The sequence below is a fragment of the Rhopilema esculentum genome, chromosome 20 (assembly GCF_057945365.1).
Source record: "Rhopilema esculentum isolate cy_ngs chromosome 20, ASM5794536v1, whole genome shotgun sequence".
Classification (NCBI taxonomy): domain Eukaryota; kingdom Metazoa; phylum Cnidaria; class Scyphozoa; order Rhizostomeae; family Rhizostomatidae; genus Rhopilema; species Rhopilema esculentum.
The window spans coordinates 5,358,548-5,376,909 of NC_142834.1; the positions used below are offsets into that span (position 1 = coordinate 5,358,548).

Genomic DNA, 18,362 nt, shown 5'->3' on the forward strand with positions numbered 1-18,362 from the left:
AATATAAATAATTGGAACTAAAATATATTTTCATGCTCGGATTCACAATATCGTAGTATGATGTTTTAGAAAGAGTCATCAAGTAAAATTGCAAATGAAATAATCTTAAAAATCTTGAAAAAGGTACAAAACAAGCTATTTGTATGGCAACCTTTACATGATTTTTATAAGTCCTCCAGAAGCAATCCTTTCAAATAAGCCCCTATCTTGAAGTTGCCCAAATTAATAAGCCCCTGGAGGGGGCGGGCAAATTCGAGGATTTCAGTTTTAGCGCCTTCAATCCAAACGAGGCTGAGTTGGAAACCAATTTCTGAGAGAGAGATCAGAGCGAAGGCCTAAATCAAATGGGTAAATTTTTGTAAAAGAAGGAAGTTCCTAAATCATGCAATATGATGTTGCCAAACATTGTTCGGAACCATTTTTAGCTGGGAACTTCAAAGCGAAATGTATGTCAGTAATTGGCGTCAAGAACGTAAGTCGCGAGAGAAAGGTGACAACCGTGGAGGACATTGTGGTGTCTCAGAATACTGATGAAGAAACCGCCAGAGATCTGATAGAAATATGCGATCCTATTAACCTTAGGGTATGATGTTTCTGTAGTGATGGTTCAATCGTAAATGATATAACCAACAACATAAGCACGTATCATAACAGAACGCCAACATAGCTTAAGCTAACTTATAACTTATAAAATACAACATGAAAATTAAATATGTTTTAATGTGTAATATAACATGAAAATCATGATGTATTGTACCTAAGTTATGGAGAGACATACTATTTAGAAAAAGGATAAATAGGTTTACTGCTTGATTCAATACAACATATGGTACATCAATGCATATGAACTTCTTAAATGATAATTAATCGTTGATGGCAATGGTTTTCAGATATATCAAAATTCTTTGAAATAAATTGTCAAATTTTCAAAATTCTTGAAGTTCACTTGCTGAAAGGCCCAGCTATGGCAATTAATTTACACCAATCTTAGAGAGCATGTACCCTCATTGGGAAATGCATGTCATTGAAGAATAAGTGCCTTTTTGCTTTTTGTTATGTTGTAAATTTTAACCTTGGACTCGTTAGGTTTACATGTTGCAGCTTTGTGAGTTAATGACCTCTGACTTTTATCAACAATCATCTTAGTGCTAAGCTTTCAAATTTATCAGTAAAACTGTTTCCACAATCATAAGTCTGAGGAATAGTCAGATGCTACAAATTAGAAGTATCTATAAATATTTGCCTTGTTTTATTGTTTAATTGATATATTTTGAAAATGAAAGAAAATTCTGAGAAAAAGGCTAAACAATATCTTGTGAACTTTCAGTGTCCACTGGAAAATGAATGTGATGTTGCAGACAATGAATCTCTCAAGTGTATTACACCAAAGCAATGTCCATTGCAGTCAATAAAGTATGTCTTCTCTATTACCCTATTTGTGTTAAAATCTATTTTAACTTAAGAGTAACTACCATTTGAAATAGAAGCAATGTTGTTTAGTAACGATATAATTTTGCCAATAACAATATATATATAATTTGGAATATAATTATATTTGGGGTAGCAATCTATAATTTGGAATAGACTAATGATTCAGGAAAATTGTGAAACATTTAAAAGAAAGCTATCAGACCATAGCAAAATAATAGATAGCATCTCCTTTGGACAAGCATCCACCATATGGTATACTGACTCAAATTTAATCTACTTTCAAATTTAAGAAACTATTCATGTAAAATTGCATTTTAAGATCAAAGCTATTCAAAACTTTTAACCTTTACTTATGAGTTAATTAGCAGGTCCACATCAGTGGAAGCTGCCATTTAGATGACCTGCATTGTTAAATAAATAAAGTATGTGTGCATGTATGTATGCATGCATGTATGTAATTATCTATCTACTGACGCAATTAGGATTATTTTTTAATGCTCTTTGTAGACTTGGAAAGAATGCACAGAAAAGAAATGCTGTTGTGAACTACATGTTCCATTTATGGGAAACTGAAAAGGTGATATTATTTATCTTTAATTATAAAGTTTATTTGTTTAATGACAAGTGGCCTATAGAAACAAAGGCAATTTTCCTTATGAATCCTTGATTTTGGGTAGAGCTCACATTAAAGACCTACAATAATCTTTGAAAGTCAAGTGAACTAAAAACATCATTCAATATTTGAGTGCAGTTGGATGGGAATGCCATTCCATTGGCTCAAATTGAAAGTAAATAATAGATTATTCTGGTCTCAAGGCATAGCTAAGTGGTATCATAGAAGATGATACCGTCCCTAATACCTCGTTTAAAAATGAATGCACTTGTAAACCAAAATTGACATTTGCCTTTTTATGTTAACTTCAGCAGTCACATGCTTTCTTTCTGATTGACCTTTTTGCAAGGTAAAAAAAGATTCTGATACAGGCACATGTTCCTATAAATAAAAAGAAGATTTTAACAATAAAATTACACAAGTAATGCTTCAACAGTAGAATCTGGATATTCTAACAGTTGTTCAATGTAAACTTCCTCAGGATCCAAGTCATTATCAATGATCATTTGTTCTTCATTCAGCTGCTCTTCATCAAGGTTGTCTTTGTCATCATGTCAGTTTATACACAGGGACAATTCAAACAAATTGATAATGGAAAATAAAATTTTGTTTTTTCATCCTTCTTGCAAAAACTGTAAGATTAAGATCCACTTATAATTGTACTGCATCTATATCAGGATTTAAGCATGTGCGCCTTTAAATGAGGTGTGCATATAAGCGGGGTAATAGGGTATAGATCCATAGATGTAGGAAGCATTTGGAGGAGGCACATGTTGTCAAAAAAGGGACCCTATAGTGAAAAAATTATCTTTACCTCTAATTTTGAAAAGCGGAGAGTCATCCCCGTGTCCCCCATAATTCCTACATCTATTTATATATCCTTACCTAATATTGATTGATCTTTAATAGTTTTTGGCAGCCACTGAATTTTTTGTTTGTTTTGCTGCATTGTAATCATATATTTATTTTTTTGTTTGCAGAAGGATTCTCAAGATGGCAGTTCTACTGACCTAGAAGATGGTACTGTGCTTCTGTCAGTTGTTTTATATCACCCTGTTAAGGTAAGTTCCATAAATGCCCTGATGCTTTTCTCTCCACATGAAAAAGTTCTCTGATTTTATCACCTGGCGCATCTGACACCATCAGTTTTTGTTGACAATGTGAATATGTTTCTAAAAGATTTATACACTTATCTGGTTTGAATCAAAACAAAACAAGCAGTTCATTCGTTTTCATTAAGGAAATCTGCACAATACCCAGTACATGGTTCAAAATTAGTTATTTACTTAGCTTGCCTTAAACTGATCAAATAGCAGAATGAATATTTAGTTGTTTATATTGAAAAGGCCAAGATTTTTTTTATAAATTTGTCTCTAAGCACAAGCAGATTCATTAAGACCCGCATGTTCCTACAAGTCTCAGACCAAACCTTGCAAGGAGAAGCGTTCAAGCTCGATCAAGCACCTCCGCATTTGACTAGAGAGTTCTAGGAGCTTGGTTGATCAAGCACCTATCATGTTTATGCTGCCTAAAAGCTATATGTGAAATGCAAACTTTTGTTATTGATGATGCTCAATTGAGCGCCTATAAAGTTGAAAGTGCTCAGTTTGTGAAGCATCTGCTTTTTTCCGAATTTGCTCCTGCATTTACGAATGAATGAAATTTTAGATTTTCTCTGTTCAAATGTAACTCATTCAATTTTATTGATCTATCAATTTAATACTATCAATCTATTCATTATTATTCATTGTCGATTTTTTTGCTTAGCAAACCAAAGAACAGAGCTATTTGCTAATTGCTGGCCAGGTATGTATTTTCTGTGATAACAGCTTAAACTTCAGTCAATATTTCCAGTTGGTACGGGTGTGGACAATTTCTGTAAAATGATGGTTCCCAGTGGAAGACCAGCAGCTTTTTCAGTTTTCTCCCGCATATAGTCTGTGGTCTCCCAAAACAGAACTTCAGATTCAGGGGTGGACATTGCCAGTTAGAATTTGGTCACCCAGCAGTTACCCTGTGTAACGATAAGCGGTCTGCTGCAGATGGAAGCTGGTCACCCTGGGTGCATGGGATACCAACTTGTCCACCCCTGTGGTAAATATCTTCAGAGACTAAGGTTTAGTTTTTATGTCTCCTACATGAAATATCCCTTGCATTTGCTTTTGACACAATCTGCTTTTGGTTAAGTCTGAGCAATCATAACTTTGTTTGGCTGACTGATTTTGGCTCCACATCTCAAGTTGTTTACGAATGTGAATACTTATGCATAGAAATGATAATTGATTAACTCATTGACTAAGAATTTGATCTTCCTATTTTATCAGCTTTTGTTGTTGCAGAACCTCACTGTCCTCAAGGATTCAATTCAGTGCATTTCTGATCATGCACTGTACACAGAGAGCAGCCATAACCCTGATGGTGCATCCACATCGCAGGCTGTAAGTATCATGTTATTCAATCTATCTAGCTCTATAGAATCGTTGCTGTTTGAAATGCCCCTCTTTTGGTTGAAAAAAGCAGATTTAAATATCTAAGAATTTATTGATAGTAAAAATTTAACAATTGCAACCAAGCAAATGAAAAATGATTACAAATATATTAGCAATTAACAAGTATTATTAAAGTTGTTTTAGTGTCTCAATTTTCCTAGTTAATTGGGAAATGAAGAAGCTGATCGAGAGTTTTTTCGAATTGTCATATTTATGTGAGTTTGGACAATTTGATGCAAATAAAAACGATTTAGTGTCCTTTTTTCATCTAAAAGACCATGTTGGAAATTTTCGCCAAATCTTTGACGTATTCCCTGTATTCTTTTGCATCATTATTGAAACAAATTTGTGTTATTTGGTCGCGCTGTAAAGGGAACTAATAAAACAAGCCTTGTTCTTTGGCAGAAAGAGCCATTGCTTCAAGCCTCTCAGAAGAATTAGTGTATTCAAATGTTGTTGTCAGGACATATCATAAAAATTTTAACTACTTCATATAATCTTTTTATGTAATTTTCAAGAGGCCCTGATCATTATTATCCTCGCTATATTTCTATTGTTTGTGCTAACTAGACACTTTTAGACGCAAGACAACTAGAGCTCCTGAAAATGAAGCTTCCATGTCCTGTGATCGCACTTTTTCTGCTGATGGCTGCTAAAATAACATTTCAAAATCTTATATTTTAGAAGAACAAGTCCGGATTTTTCTTCATCGAGGGGATATTTTACAATGATATGAGAGACCCGTATAATCGAGATTACAGCACGTAAGTTTCATTTATTGTCAATTTATCTGCTGTGAGCTTATTCTCAAGAATGGAATGGCAGTCTCAAACAACTGCACTCAAGCATTGAATAGTGTTTTTAGTTCATTCGATTTTTAAAGATCGTTTTAGGTCTTTGCTGTAAACTCTACCCAAAAGCGATGATTCATAGCAAGGTCTGTTGTCATAAGAGCAATAGCCTCAGTAACCACTTATAAAAAGCAACAGCGTTATGGACAATATGACTCGAATCATAAAGCGTAGTCTTTGATTGTATACCTATAAAGTAACCCCGTTGGCCTTTGTTTTACCACATTTAGGGTCTGCTAGATTTAATATTGATAATACCTAAGCTTTGGTCATGGAAGGTTTACTGACTATTTCCATTTAAGACCTCAGTTGTCTGTCCTGCCTATCCTAATTAGCCTCTTAAAAAAGATGAAAGCTCATTCGAGTAGCATGTTGTAATACCATGACTTGGGATCTAGTCTTAGTTTTGGTTGGGCTCTTAATTTCTGGCTTCATAAAAGTGGTTCTTTTGTAATGATATACAAAGTTGCCTTGTCTTTGTTTCTTCCCTACACGTGGTACAGTAAAGATCTATATATAAACGCCCATAAGTGAGAAAAATACTTTAGATCATTGAAATGAAATCTTTACTTGTCCTAATTTTTCAAAACCGCTCCTACTTCTATGATTAGAAATTTATCAAGCAAGGGGCGAAGTACAAAGATTTTAGTAGCACAAGTAAAATATATTTATGTTTTGTAGAATGGCTATGATTACACTAATTTATCAGAATTGCCACTACCCCCCTCCCCCCCCCCCCCCCCCTCTAGGCAAAACATTGTATTTTAAACCTTGATTTTAATTATATAAAAAGTTGAATGATGAATAGGACAGAAGTTTTTTTTTGTAATTATGATGTGAAGTGGTAGTTTTACCCACATCGTCTGTCTGCTCAAATGTAGAGAAACGGTCGTGTTGTTATTTAATATTAAGCAGGAAAAGTATGGTATATGTTAACCTGAAACTGAGCTTTGTAAAAAATAAGCTAGATTTCGATAATTTCATTCAAAGTTGGAATCTCAAATTACAACGTTGTAAAAAGTTTTAACGAAGAACTTGAAAGCACCCATCAAATATCCAGTAAGAATTAAACCACAAAATGTGGTCTCTTTTGCTTTAAGAATGTGAATGGCTTTTTACTTTAAAATGCTTACATTTCTTCTTTCATGGCCAGGGAAATTATTGAATGGGCAAAGACAAGCTTCAAATTTTCACCAACAAATCTTGGCAGTTTTAAAAGTAGACGAATGGAAGATACTAAGTTTGAGGAGTTGAAAATTCGCCTTGGATATCCGTATTATTATTGTCATCAAGGAAATTGTGAACATTTGATGATATTTGATGACATGAGGTGAGTTGACAGAATTTTGACGACGTCATTTTTTGGTATAGATAGGTAAGTCTGCAGGGCATCCATATATGTATTCTAATTTCCAGAGTTGGAAAAACATTTCCCTTCCACAGCTTTGAGGAAGGCTTATGCATAACTTCTTCCAGGAATTTATTCTGTTCTTGACCTTTTTTTTCTCCTGAGAAAGAGTATAGACCAAGTCATATATGATTTTCCAAAATTCGATTTTTAAGAAACTATAATTAAAACAGACAGGGAATATTTTGAAGAAGGCATAAGTGTGAAATTTTATCGGGAAGAAGGGAGAGGCGTTTTTGAATTGTGCTAATTTTAAAAACTTGATTTTGTCAGTTCTCCTAGATATTTGGCAAAGAATCTACGTGCTTAGATATCGTGCATATAAAATAAGTTAGAAATTAGGGAATGAAACACGTCTCAGAAAGACAACGGGAAGAACAAATGAAAATTAAGGTCTTGTCAATTTCCAATTCACGTTTTGAATCTGTGCGATATTGCAATGCAGCATTTCTGCCGAGGTTACGCGAATTCCGACAGAGGACGATATCTGTTTTAGTAGGAATTCCTTCGGGAAGTAGAAAACCGGATTAAAGAAATAAGCCACGTGCCCACAACCTCACATGGCTAAACTGGGCCTTATGATGGTTAATATCATTGTACGAAATCGGTTTTCTCAAAGGATCACCTCAACATAAAGGACCACCTCAATATTCGGACCACCAGATATCAAAGAATAACCAGAGGCAATTTGTCACTTGTTAAGGCAACTTGTAAAAAGTTATGTACAACGATCATTTTACCTCGCAGTGGCTAAATGCATCGAGAAAGAAATTCAGCATAATGAAGATTTGCTTCTGTTTTGCAGGTTTTTGCATGCTGATGACCCCCAATCCATGTCAATGTATCCTTACAGAACATTTAAAAAGCTCCCAAAAAGAAAAAAGTGCGCTATTTGTGAATTGTTCACTGCCAGGTATGTTGGACGTGAATGAAATCAGTTTTATTAGCCCAGAGATTGATATTTAATTATAATTTTCTTGTTAAATATAAGTTTAATTTACTTAAATTTTCCATGACAAGCAGAAGAAGATGCTACGTTAAGGATAATTTTAGCGATTAGATTAGGGAATGATTGGTAATACATTTCTTGAAGCAGAGCACCTATCTATCAGTTGATGAACTAAGCAAAAAGCGAGCACCCCATATGTTAGATCTTGTTATTCAATTTAATACATCTTGCTAAGATAATTAGAGAATGATTGACAAGTTTGACTTGGACCAGTTGGACTTGAGCATAAAAAGCTTCATTCTACAATTTTTTCATGTAATTTGACTGCTACATTAATAAGCGTTTAGCTTATTGGCCAAAACAGCTAAGGGTCCAATGTACAGAGAAGGAGTTTTCCCTGCTTAAAATTTCGGGGTGTATACCCTTATTTTTTTAAATATTCTAGGGTTTGCAGGTAGAGAACAAGAAATGACTTCCTCAACACGCTTACAAGTTGAATCGAAATTGACTTGATTCCTCTAGTCAGCTTGCAAGTTAACAATATGTGAAAAGTCACGGTTACAATGATAACCAAAAATCACTTGTTGCTCATTCAAGTTACGCGGTTCTTTTAAACATGAATTCCATTCGAATGGAATCATGTGTTCCGTTTTCATTTATAGATAACATGTTCGAAAACACACATTGAAAAATTTTCCCCGTTTCAATGCTCATAACACCATTGCTTTTTGCTTTTTCGCCCGCCTAATTAATCTAAAGATTAAAGCCAAGAATTTCCTACGAAAGCTGGGAGCGAACAGACAAAATAGCTATTAAAATACAATTTATTCTTTTATCCCTTCGTTCGAAGCTGCTTCATGCCAAAAATCCTAAAACACTAGCTCAGTTTTCAAGGAAATATCCAGCTATCTCCTTCTCCCTTTAAAACGATGCTTACTGGAATTCGGAGGTAAAAATTTGCTTGAAATGAGTCAGAAGTAGCAATATTTGGAGAGGGAAAAAAGGAAAAATAGATATGCAAAACGCCTTTTTCTGGATGGCCCAGAATTTTCGATAGGCATTGTATGTAACAACTATAGTTACTAAGGTTGCAGTCAAGGCAAAGCCATAAACCCGAAACAGGATTGAAGATAGACAATTTTTAAGTCACACCTGTCATTTTGGTTTGTTCTTAACTCCGACACTTTTTGTTTTGTTTTAAATAGAGTACGGTTGCTCAAAGATTCGAAACCTCCACAGAGCCCAAGTTTGAGTTCTTCAGAAAAACCTTATGATATACCCAGCAAAAAATTGTTGTTTTTAAGTGTGCTTATAGAGATAACTTGCAAAGCACTTTGCCTAAATGTTTGCTTTCGAAAATGAGCCAGCAAGAAACTTTAGATGCACTAGCCAGCAAGAAACTTTTGATCGTCTAACAGTGATGTGTCAAGCGAAGACACTTTCTTTATCTGTATGGAGACATCAAAGTTTCACCTTTCTTCCAATATTTCGATAATATATGTATGTCAATACATTTTTCGAAGTGCCCCTCAAGCCTGCAGCAAAAGAGCCTCTTGCTTTTGTTAGAATCATTTCACTGCCAATCGACATTTCTTCGAGTAAATTTTAGAAAAAGCTTGTTTGTGTTTCAGGTGGATCACAACAAATGATGCCCTCGCGTTTGAAGATCCGAGCTTCTTTTGTCCCAAGTGCTTTGATCTGCTTCACTATGATGAAAACAAGAAAAAGGTGCATCCATTTGAGGCTTATCATTTTGATGGTGCCTTTAATGCATAGAGAAAGAGGCTGCTGATGAGCGCATTTCACATGGATTACAGTCTCATTCAGAGGCACAAGAGCCTACGAGCCAAGTGCCAGTCCATTTTGATAACTTCGACTAGATCTGGTATGAGGTGTACTAAGACAGCATGCCTATGGATTTGCAGTGATGATATGAGAAAGCCAGTGCCTGTGGCCTACTGTGATGAAATGGGAGTTCTAAGAAGTGGGCAGACAGTGGATTATAAATGATCTATAGAAGGGGTGTCCGGATACCCAAGCTCGAGTTTTTCTGGCTTTAAAACACTTATTACACCTAAACACGTAATTATTACAACAATAACTTATTATGGCTGTAAGAACAAATCACATTGACCGTCAGTAATTATTGTTATAAGGGGATGCTCCTTCCTTGACTATCTTCTAAAAGTGCTGCTCCTTAAGAAATTCCCCTGCATAAATTTCCTGTTCTCATAGTTTTAATTGTATCTTTATTGTAATTGGTAATTTTTTTGTAATTTTCTTTCCAAAGTATACAATTTAATTTTATGTTGTGGAATTTCATATCATGAAAACTACGTTTCGTATACCATTGAAGCACTAGCAGCCCAATTTATTCACCATTACATTACATTCCAAGGCTTGTTCATAGGCGTAGTAGATATGGAAGCTAGTGCCTGTAAGCCTTATCGAATTTTAGGCCCATTCAGGCAGCTTTATCCCACTGTAGCAGCAATATTCGGGAAAGACCCTTACTAAGTCCCCCCTGAACGTATAGCCTCCGCTACACCCAACTGCTTTTTGCATGCTCTACCTACACTGAGCTACGTTTTTTTATGAATATGTAGGGATTGTTTGCAATTTTTACACTGTGCTCCTATCATATTTTCTAGCTGTTCAATATTGATAATCACGGTAATTTCGTACAACGAGCTGTCAGTTTCTTTGTTTTATTATCTGATTCCAGATGTTTTAGGTTCCGCTGGCAGTACATATATTTAGTAACTGACTGCTGAAATTAAGAGAAGCAATGTCAGAGATGATCAATAATGGTATGTGCCGCAAACTCAACAACAGATTAACTGCTGTGAATTTTGGGTTGCTTATAAGCTTTTAATACCTTTGAAATTAATCCTCATCAAACTGCATTGCTAAGGAGGCAGTTAAGCAAAATTTGAGTTAAAAGCATCTGAGCAATTTGTAATTTGTTATTTCTAGTTTAAAAGTTTAATGTTCTGGCCATTTCGTATTTTCTGCCATGTACTTACTCTGCGGAGGAATTACCAGACCACTGCGAAGAATATCTGAGCAAAGCGAAGCGAATGTGACAACATGGCCGCCGTCGGATATCGATGTCGTAAGTGCAGATTTGTCCTTTTTGCGACGAAAGATTTGTCCGACACTCATACCCAGAAAGACCAATGTCCATCATGGTATCTAAGAGAGGACGAAGAGATGCTCCCATGGGTGCACGATCTCATCAACGAGGTTTGTAGTAACGTTCTCTATCTATGATTTTGTGTGTCTATGGCTGCGTGTAACTGCAATAAATTGGAGTTTTCGAAGTGTAAGCCGCAAGTGGGGATCACGATAGATTATTTTATTTCGCTGAGATGTGGTAAGAATTTCTTGAGATTTGAGCTTCAGTGAGTCTCGAGTCGAATGCGTGTGTTCATTGTAATACACTGAGTTTCAAACCTAAAGTCCATTATCAGTCTTCACTTGAAGCTACAAATTAGAAGATTTCTGTAAAAGATCCTTGGCGTGAACATTGCAGACAATTAGTTTGTATGATCTATCAACAAGGCTGTAATAAGCTCCGCTTGTTTGTTTTTGTAGCAAAGACCTACAGCTTTTTAAATTATTGCTTTTCAAAGAAAATTCTGAAGAAAAATCAAGGACAATATTATTTGAAATTATACAGTAAAACCCCGGAGGAGTATTCCCATTAAGGCCTGACAGGGAGGTCCAGGCGGTTCGAGGGTCTTACCAAATGGCTACCAAATGGCCCATTTTCGATAATAGCTGAACTGCTCAATTTTGTTATAGATAATGAACAAGATTTATCTTTCCCGAAAAAACAATAATTGATTATGAAGAGATTTGTCAAAAAAGGACTAGGAGAGCACAAAGAAATGGATGCTACCAAGGAAATAATTTCAGTCTCTATGCTACCAATTGAGGGGTTTTGTCAAAAAGTACTACCATTTTAGGGTAATTTTCTAAAACTTTAGCATTGGCCCCCTGCCATAATGGGAGTACCCCCCGGGAGTAAAATAAGGTCTATTCCTATAGGGCTTGGTATAGATATAAAATCATTATCTCATACTCTTCACTATCTTGAATGAAGTTTTATACCTGTGAAAGAAAAAGCACAGGTATCTTGAACAAAAAGTGACAAAAATTTACAGCTATTAATTATCATAACAATGATAATTCATTTTTTACAATGACATGGACTTAGGTTGTCCGAAAATGATTAACTTGCAAGGAATTTGCACTCCTTTGCCTTCTCCAAAGTTTAAATGATTGCCATTCATCACAGCCATGCCAGAACTAATTTTATCTGCCTTGAGCGAAAAGATGTCTTTGCAAATCTGCTTGTCTTTCCTTTTGGTAGATGTTCTTAATACTTTTGTTTTTCTGTACACACACTGCTTATTTGTCAGCTATGTTCTTTTTTCTCCATCATGACTTTCAATTCCTCTCCAGTCTTCGGCTACCAAAATGATAAACATGGTGCCCTTGGATAGAAGAATTCACTTAAAATTCAATTATGTTTATATTTGGGTATTTCTTCTGTTACTGTTACTTTGACACCAGCAAAAGAAACAAAACCATTGTCGTTTGCCATTTTGCCATAAAGAAGGACTCCAAAATATAAAGCAAACTTCATTAATAGACAATTCTAGTTCAGTTGATGACCCCTTTTTGAAAAAAAGTCCTGAGTCCGGATATCTCAAAGTCCCGCTTTGTTGAACTAATTTCCATTTCCAATGGTAGTTTAAGATAGTGGGACTCGACAGTATTTTTATTATAAATTCACAAATTTAAAGATTCCATGCCTAATAACAGAAACTTGCCAAGCCAGGCATCAAGACAGACAATAATTCTCCCAAAAAAAGACTCACTAGCAGAAGCAAAGGCTTATGTCATACTTCTAAGGTCATAATGCACAGCAATCAGGAAAAAAAATTTTTCTGGAATTTCTTTTTTTGAGAAATTTCATGTCAAATATCTGAATCCTGTGAAAAAGTATCAGTGCAAAGCAAATGCTTGAAAATTGTGGAAGACTGTCATTCCCATCATTAAAAGGTTTTCCTGGAGAAAGCATTATCTTGTGGCTGGCATGCACCTTTGTAGGGTGTATTTTTTGCCATTGTTAAAATAATAATGACAATCCTGTCACTGGATTGTACTCCCAAACTTCTTGAAAGCTAAACATAACTATTAGTCAGCTAAATTTTATTTATATTATAGTTTATTCAGTTATTGTCATATTTTCTGTCTTTTAGTCTGGTTGGACCGAGGGTAAACTTTATTGCCCAAAATGCAATAGCAGAATTGGGGGATTTGACTTTCTACATGTGGTTCAGTGTGGGTGCTTAGAAAATATCATTCCTGCCATTTGGTGTCCTAAAAGCAGAGTTGATAACATTGTGAACCTTGAAAATAGGAATGGTGCTATGAAAGGAATGAGCAAAAATGAAGACACTGGACAAAATGTTGATCAAGGTGTATCATCCTCAAATATAGAAAGCAGCTCTTCTACAAGAGCAGATCACATTGTTCAGCAAAAAGGCAGAAGTCCAGATGATGTGGATTCAGAATTTGGCACCAACCAATGCTGCAAAATGACATTGGTCAGTGGAGCATATGGCAATTGCAAAGAAGTAAAAGGCAGATCTAAGGATCATTTTGTTGAAAATTCAAGTGAAAAATTTCAACACCAAAGCTTAGAATCATATTCAGATGAAACTGTAGATCCAACTGACAGCTTATACTTCTCTCAAAGTGCTGAAAGACAAATGCCACCAAAACACGATAACGGTTGTTTCAAATATGGCGACAGAAAACATCGTATGAAAACCAATTCTTGTCCAAAAGATGTTTGTAATCACTGCTGCCATTGTAGTTTCAAGCATCAAGAAGACCAAGACAATTCTGATGAAATGTTTTATGCAACTGCAAATACATGTTGTGAAACTGTCAGTTGCATTCATGAAAGTATAAAAGAAATCAGAAGAGAGATGGTTGACTTGTATAACTTAAGGAGTAGTGAGCCTTGCCAAGCTGGTCACTGTAAGAAGAACAGAAGGAAAATAAGGAGAAGAGGTAGAGGGAAATGGCAATTTGAGCATGATTACCTGGCTTCATTAAAAGATGTGAAGAAGGAATCAGAAGTGAGAGAAAATTCAACAGCTTTAATTGCCAGTTCAAGCAGTAGGGCCAAGAGTATTGAAAGTGATGAAAAGGTAATTAATGATATTTAGAATTGTATCAATTCCAGCATCAGTATTGTTATTAATGATTTAACTGCAAATATACACTTTTCATCATCAACCATAAAGAGAATATTAAGCTAGGATTTCTCACATATTAGGATGAAATGGGTAATAGGTTGTGGGTGGATCTTTAAAATGAAATTTGAATATTTTTCCTGAGTAAGTTGCAGTTTCAGTGTTCAAAAGACCTAACTTGCAAATGTTCTGTACATCAAAATATTACAAGCAAATTCAAGTATGTTAAAGTAGTTTTAATCAGGTTTTCCTTTTACTTTGTGGATGCTGGATGTTGGATATCTTTAATTTTTTATTGATAGTTTGCCAGAAATTATTTTGAAAACAACTGAATCCAAGTTACAAGAAATGATGTTAGTATTTTGTAGCTCTAAATAAGCTTGGATTGATACTGCTTGCTGATTTGATTAATATAAACATTCACTACCATTGAAAACTATTATCAGTATCACTAACGACATCAGCTTATGGTCCTAAGATATTTTTGTCACATAATAAATCAATTTTTCAAACAAGTAATATACAATTTGTCTCTCAAAATGTGCTTTTCCACATCTAGGAAATATCAGACAGTGAGATTCCAGACTGCTACAAATGTGCTGTTTGTTTGAGCCTCCTTCATGAACCACAAAAAACTCCATGCCTTCATGTATTTTGTGGAATTTGCTTGAAGCAACTTAACCATGTTTCTCGTGGGAGACCAAAATGTCCTTTATGCAGAGAGCCAGTTCGTTATGTTACAGCAGAGGAAGGTAAAATAACTTGTGCTGCATTATTTTAAGTCTCCTGCCATTTCCTGTTTATAGTCATGCTGTTTTGAGGAAACAAAAATATTACTTCTCTCTGAACATGTTTTCACTCTAATCGATGCTCTTCTAATCATTTATCAACTCTTTATCCTAATCAATGCAAATTTGAAAAACTTTGTTAAACAAGAATATGTCAATTCTCTTTTTTTAAAACAATAATGTTAAGCATTCCAATCATTCATGTCCATTTGAATGTGTATTTCTCTTGTGTTATATAGTGTTTTGAGTTAAACAAGCCAATGGTCAACATTTATTTAATTATCATGATTGCTCACTGATAAAAAAACAACTCTTCTAAGCTTAATGGAGAAAGAACTCGAACCACACAAAAACATGTGCTGCATGCTACATGGACTTTTGGGAATATTACACAACATATGACATTTGTATTATTTTCTTAAAATAAGGCAATACAGATTTATGGTTTAAAAAAATTAGATGTAACTGTATTAGGCTATTTTTAATTATTGCTTCAGATTATCATTATTGTGATCATATCAGTTATGTATAAAAAGTTTTTTATTAATATGTCATTTAACTGTTTTACTCAATGTATTTAATTAAATTTTCTTATTTTCTTTGCAGTAATGGAAGCAGAGCTCCAGGTTTCCTTTCCAGTCAACTACAGGTAGGTTTGAGTGATGATTTTTAATGTTACTGTTATGTTTTGTGGAAATATGCTGTATAGACTTTCCATTCACCATGCAAGCCACTCAAGGTGTCAAACAGCTTCAACAGATCTTATCGTGCAGATTGTCCTCATCTTCTAGTGAACTAGCACACAAAATTTTCCCAGATGATTTTAATCAGCTTAAAATTCCAAGTCAAACTATGTCAGTTTTGAAATACTAACTATGCATAGTCTAGTCTGTACCCGAGCCTGACGTTTTAACTGTTAATAACACATCTGTTGTATGTGTATTCACAAAACTTCAAACCCATACTTCATAGCTTCCTCAAATACCCCCTAACTATCCAGCTATGTTCGTCTTGCAGGAAGAGAGTGAAAGAAGCAAGAAAGAATAGGCATAAAAACGCCGCTCTACCATCACCACAATCAACAATGTTTGATACTGTAGATGAATACGAAAACCATCAGCCAACCAATCGATTGGTTCACCATTTAAGTGTTATTGCCATCATAATATCAATAGTCATTAACAGCCTTCTTATGAATGCACACGGTAACCCATTGGCACGTGCTGATCTGCAGAGGAAACTGGCCATTCTTCTTTTAATTGTCTTAGGCTGTATGTTTGGTGCCTTGATATTTTTGTTTTTAATTGTTTATGCGTTTGACTTTGTAAAAATTTCTTTGTTGTTAGTAGTATCATATTTTGCATTGACAAAGTTAGCATTAAATGCATTTATTGAAGAGTAATTGTGTGTTAAACTGTTTTGTGTTATAAACGAGTTTACTTGAACTGTTTTTTGGTTTGAATTTAGCCTTGAATTTTATGGGCGTACAATACCTTTAACATAATAAAATTCTAATGTCTTGTTCCAGATTAGTATAAGGTTGGGTGAGAAAATAAAAATACAGTCGTCACTTTGGGTTTAACATACTAAACAAAAAGTTCATTCTGTGTTATGAATGCAAAAAGAATCGGTAATACGGACGTAAAACACTTTTCTCAAAAACCGGGAAAAGTTAATGCATACTTGAATAAACTAGAATACTTTGCAAAAGACAACTGAAATAAATGCTTGATTTTTCAGAGCGCAATGTTATGAATTTAGATTAAAGTTTTACCATTGTTATGTTTTGTTTTGTTTGTTTGGTTACATATGCCCACCATCTTGAGATTTTAGGGTTGACACGGAAACGAGAATATGAATATATGTGACCAGTATGACTGTCTCCCAACTATAGAAATATTCATTTAACTTTTTAACCGTCTGTTTCTAAGTTCTGAACCATGAATGATCAAGTCAATGTCAATTGCAACTTGAAGTCTGACTCTAGCATAATATGCATAGGCACGAGATTTTTTCAACAATTATCTGTTTTTGAATAATAATGAACTTATCTACCAATTTTCGCAGTTCACTTTCTAGAGCACTTTCTTGCAACAATTATCTGTTTGTGAATAATAATGAACTTATCTACCAATTTTCGCAGTTCACTTTCTAGAACACTTTCTTGCAACAATTTATTTAAACGCCTGGTTGAGGAAAAAAGGAGTTTTCAAGTGTGACGTTAGAGTTTTTGAATTTTGCCTACATAACTTAAGCTCGGTATTCATTCATTAGGTTCAGTTCTTATTCAGTATTTTATTTTAAATTCCACTAAATACAATTTAAATTCCAACTAACAATGCAAGAAAAAAATTAACTTAACACAAAATTAGAGAGAAGTAATATATATTAATATCTAGTATATCAGAATACAAATACAAGCGAGGAATAAATTGTATAGAGGGAATTATTTAAGAGGGAAATAGAGGGAATTATTTAAGAGGGAAGCTCAGTTGATAAACTAATCGAAGAAAGAGCACCCCTTATTCATAAAAATCTACTATTTATGTAGTCAGAAATGGGGAGGCATAAAATGATTAGTGCAAAACAAAAGACTCAGTCATGTAAAGTATATTTTTGTATAAAAAGATTAAAATTGATGCATTTTTTTCAAGCATATGCATTTGGTTTACATCCATTGATTCTACTGTCATCTCAGGGGCTGATGTTTCCCAGGGATATTTACATGCCTAGAGTCACATAGTCGATCTATTCACTTTACGATCTCTTTAACGTCTTGTACCTTGTTGCGTATTGTATTTGACAAAGAATTAGCTTGTTTTTATTTAGAAGTCATGTGGTTTAGCAAGAAAGCCTACGCTCTAAATAAATGAATAAATAAATAGTACCAAATCTCCACTTCGGGGCAGTTACTTTTACCCAAGTGCACTGGGGGAAGTAACACAGATAGTGTTATCATCTTTAGTTTATAAATTTGTCCACATATTTTTGTATAATGCCCAATACTTTTGGATTTTTTTTTGTCATGTTCGTAAAATTAGGCAAGTTTTTATCTTCAAATAGGGAGCATTCCCACAAATGCTCGACATATTTCTCATGATCTCCACACCTCCTATAGAAAACATTTTCATTTTTCCCCCTAAAGTTTGCCTTTAAGTCTACCATATTTAACTTCAATTTTAACAATTTAGGGGCTTCGCTGTGTTTTATATATATGCAGTTGAAAATCCAATTCGCTCGCCTGCAAAATAGGGAAGTACTAAACCCCCTGCAATTCAGGTAACGGATAGCCTGTCTCTAAAACACATTTTTTCCCCGTCAACTACGAAGTTGTCTGAATTTTGCACTGCCTTTTAATCTTAATTTGCTTTCATTAAAGATCTTTTTTTCGTCTGAAAGATACCCAAATCGAGTTTTTTAAGTCCTGCCTGGGTCACATGAAAAAAGCAGAGAATGCATTTCTACTATCTGTGTATGGTCACATCGTCAGTTATCGTCCAGCCTCGAATGAAACACATGTGGACCGGGAGAAAATTTTTTCATTCATACCAGCAA

General features: G+C 34.6%; 2 protein-coding genes and 1 long non-coding RNA gene across 3 annotated transcripts in view; 2 read left to right on the top strand and 1 right to left on the bottom strand.

Annotated features, from left to right (window-relative positions):
* Window positions 1-245: 245 nt before the first annotated feature.
* Window positions 246-10,428, top strand: LOC135687051 (snRNA-activating protein complex subunit 3). Its single transcript, XM_065203495.2, has 10 exons — window positions 246-583; window positions 1,328-1,413; window positions 1,939-2,008; window positions 3,025-3,105; window positions 3,812-3,850; window positions 4,384-4,482; window positions 5,218-5,297; window positions 6,538-6,714; window positions 7,598-7,705; window positions 9,373-10,428. The coding sequence occupies exons 1-10, from the start codon at window positions 383-385 to the stop codon at window positions 9,515-9,517; spliced, it is 1,086 nt and encodes a 361-aa protein (XP_065059567.1). The 5' UTR covers window positions 246-382; the 3' UTR covers window positions 9,518-10,428.
* The window catches only part of LOC148957832 (uncharacterized), a 31,783-nt gene continuing 22,926 nt past the window's right edge, over window positions 9,506-18,362 (bottom strand). Inside the window, exon 2 of the long non-coding RNA XR_016144995.1 lies at window positions 9,506-12,243. This is a non-coding gene — a long non-coding RNA (uncharacterized LOC148957832). The remainder of the gene's footprint in view (window positions 12,244-18,362) is intronic.
* On the top strand, window positions 10,802-17,960 carry LOC135687046 (uncharacterized). Its single transcript, XM_065203490.2, has 5 exons — window positions 10,802-10,987; window positions 13,015-13,974; window positions 14,579-14,771; window positions 15,414-15,456; window positions 15,825-17,960. The coding sequence occupies exons 1-5, from the start codon at window positions 10,832-10,834 to the stop codon at window positions 16,207-16,209; spliced, it is 1,737 nt and encodes a 578-aa protein (XP_065059562.2). The 5' UTR covers window positions 10,802-10,831; the 3' UTR covers window positions 16,210-17,960.

Excerpts from the sequence above, each read along its gene's own strand:
- LOC135687051 (XM_065203495.2), top strand. The coding sequence starts at position 383 with ATGCAATATGATGTTGCCAAACATTGTTCGGAACCATTTTTAGCTGGG. Across the intron at positions 584-1,327 it reads GCGATCCTATTAACCTTAGG|TGTCCACTGGAAAATGAATG; the intron begins GTATGATGTTTC and ends GTGAACTTTCAG. Across the intron at positions 6,715-7,597 it reads ATGATATTTGATGACATGAG|GTTTTTGCATGCTGATGACC; the intron begins GTGAGTTGACAG and ends TCTGTTTTGCAG.
- LOC135687046 (XM_065203490.2), top strand. The coding sequence starts at position 10,832 with ATGGCCGCCGTCGGATATCGATGTCGTAAGTGCAGATTTGTCCTTTTT. Across the intron at positions 13,975-14,578 it reads GTATTGAAAGTGATGAAAAG|GAAATATCAGACAGTGAGAT; the intron begins GTAATTAATGAT and ends TTCCACATCTAG. Across the intron at positions 14,772-15,413 it reads TTATGTTACAGCAGAGGAAG|TAATGGAAGCAGAGCTCCAG; the intron begins GTAAAATAACTT and ends TTTTCTTTGCAG.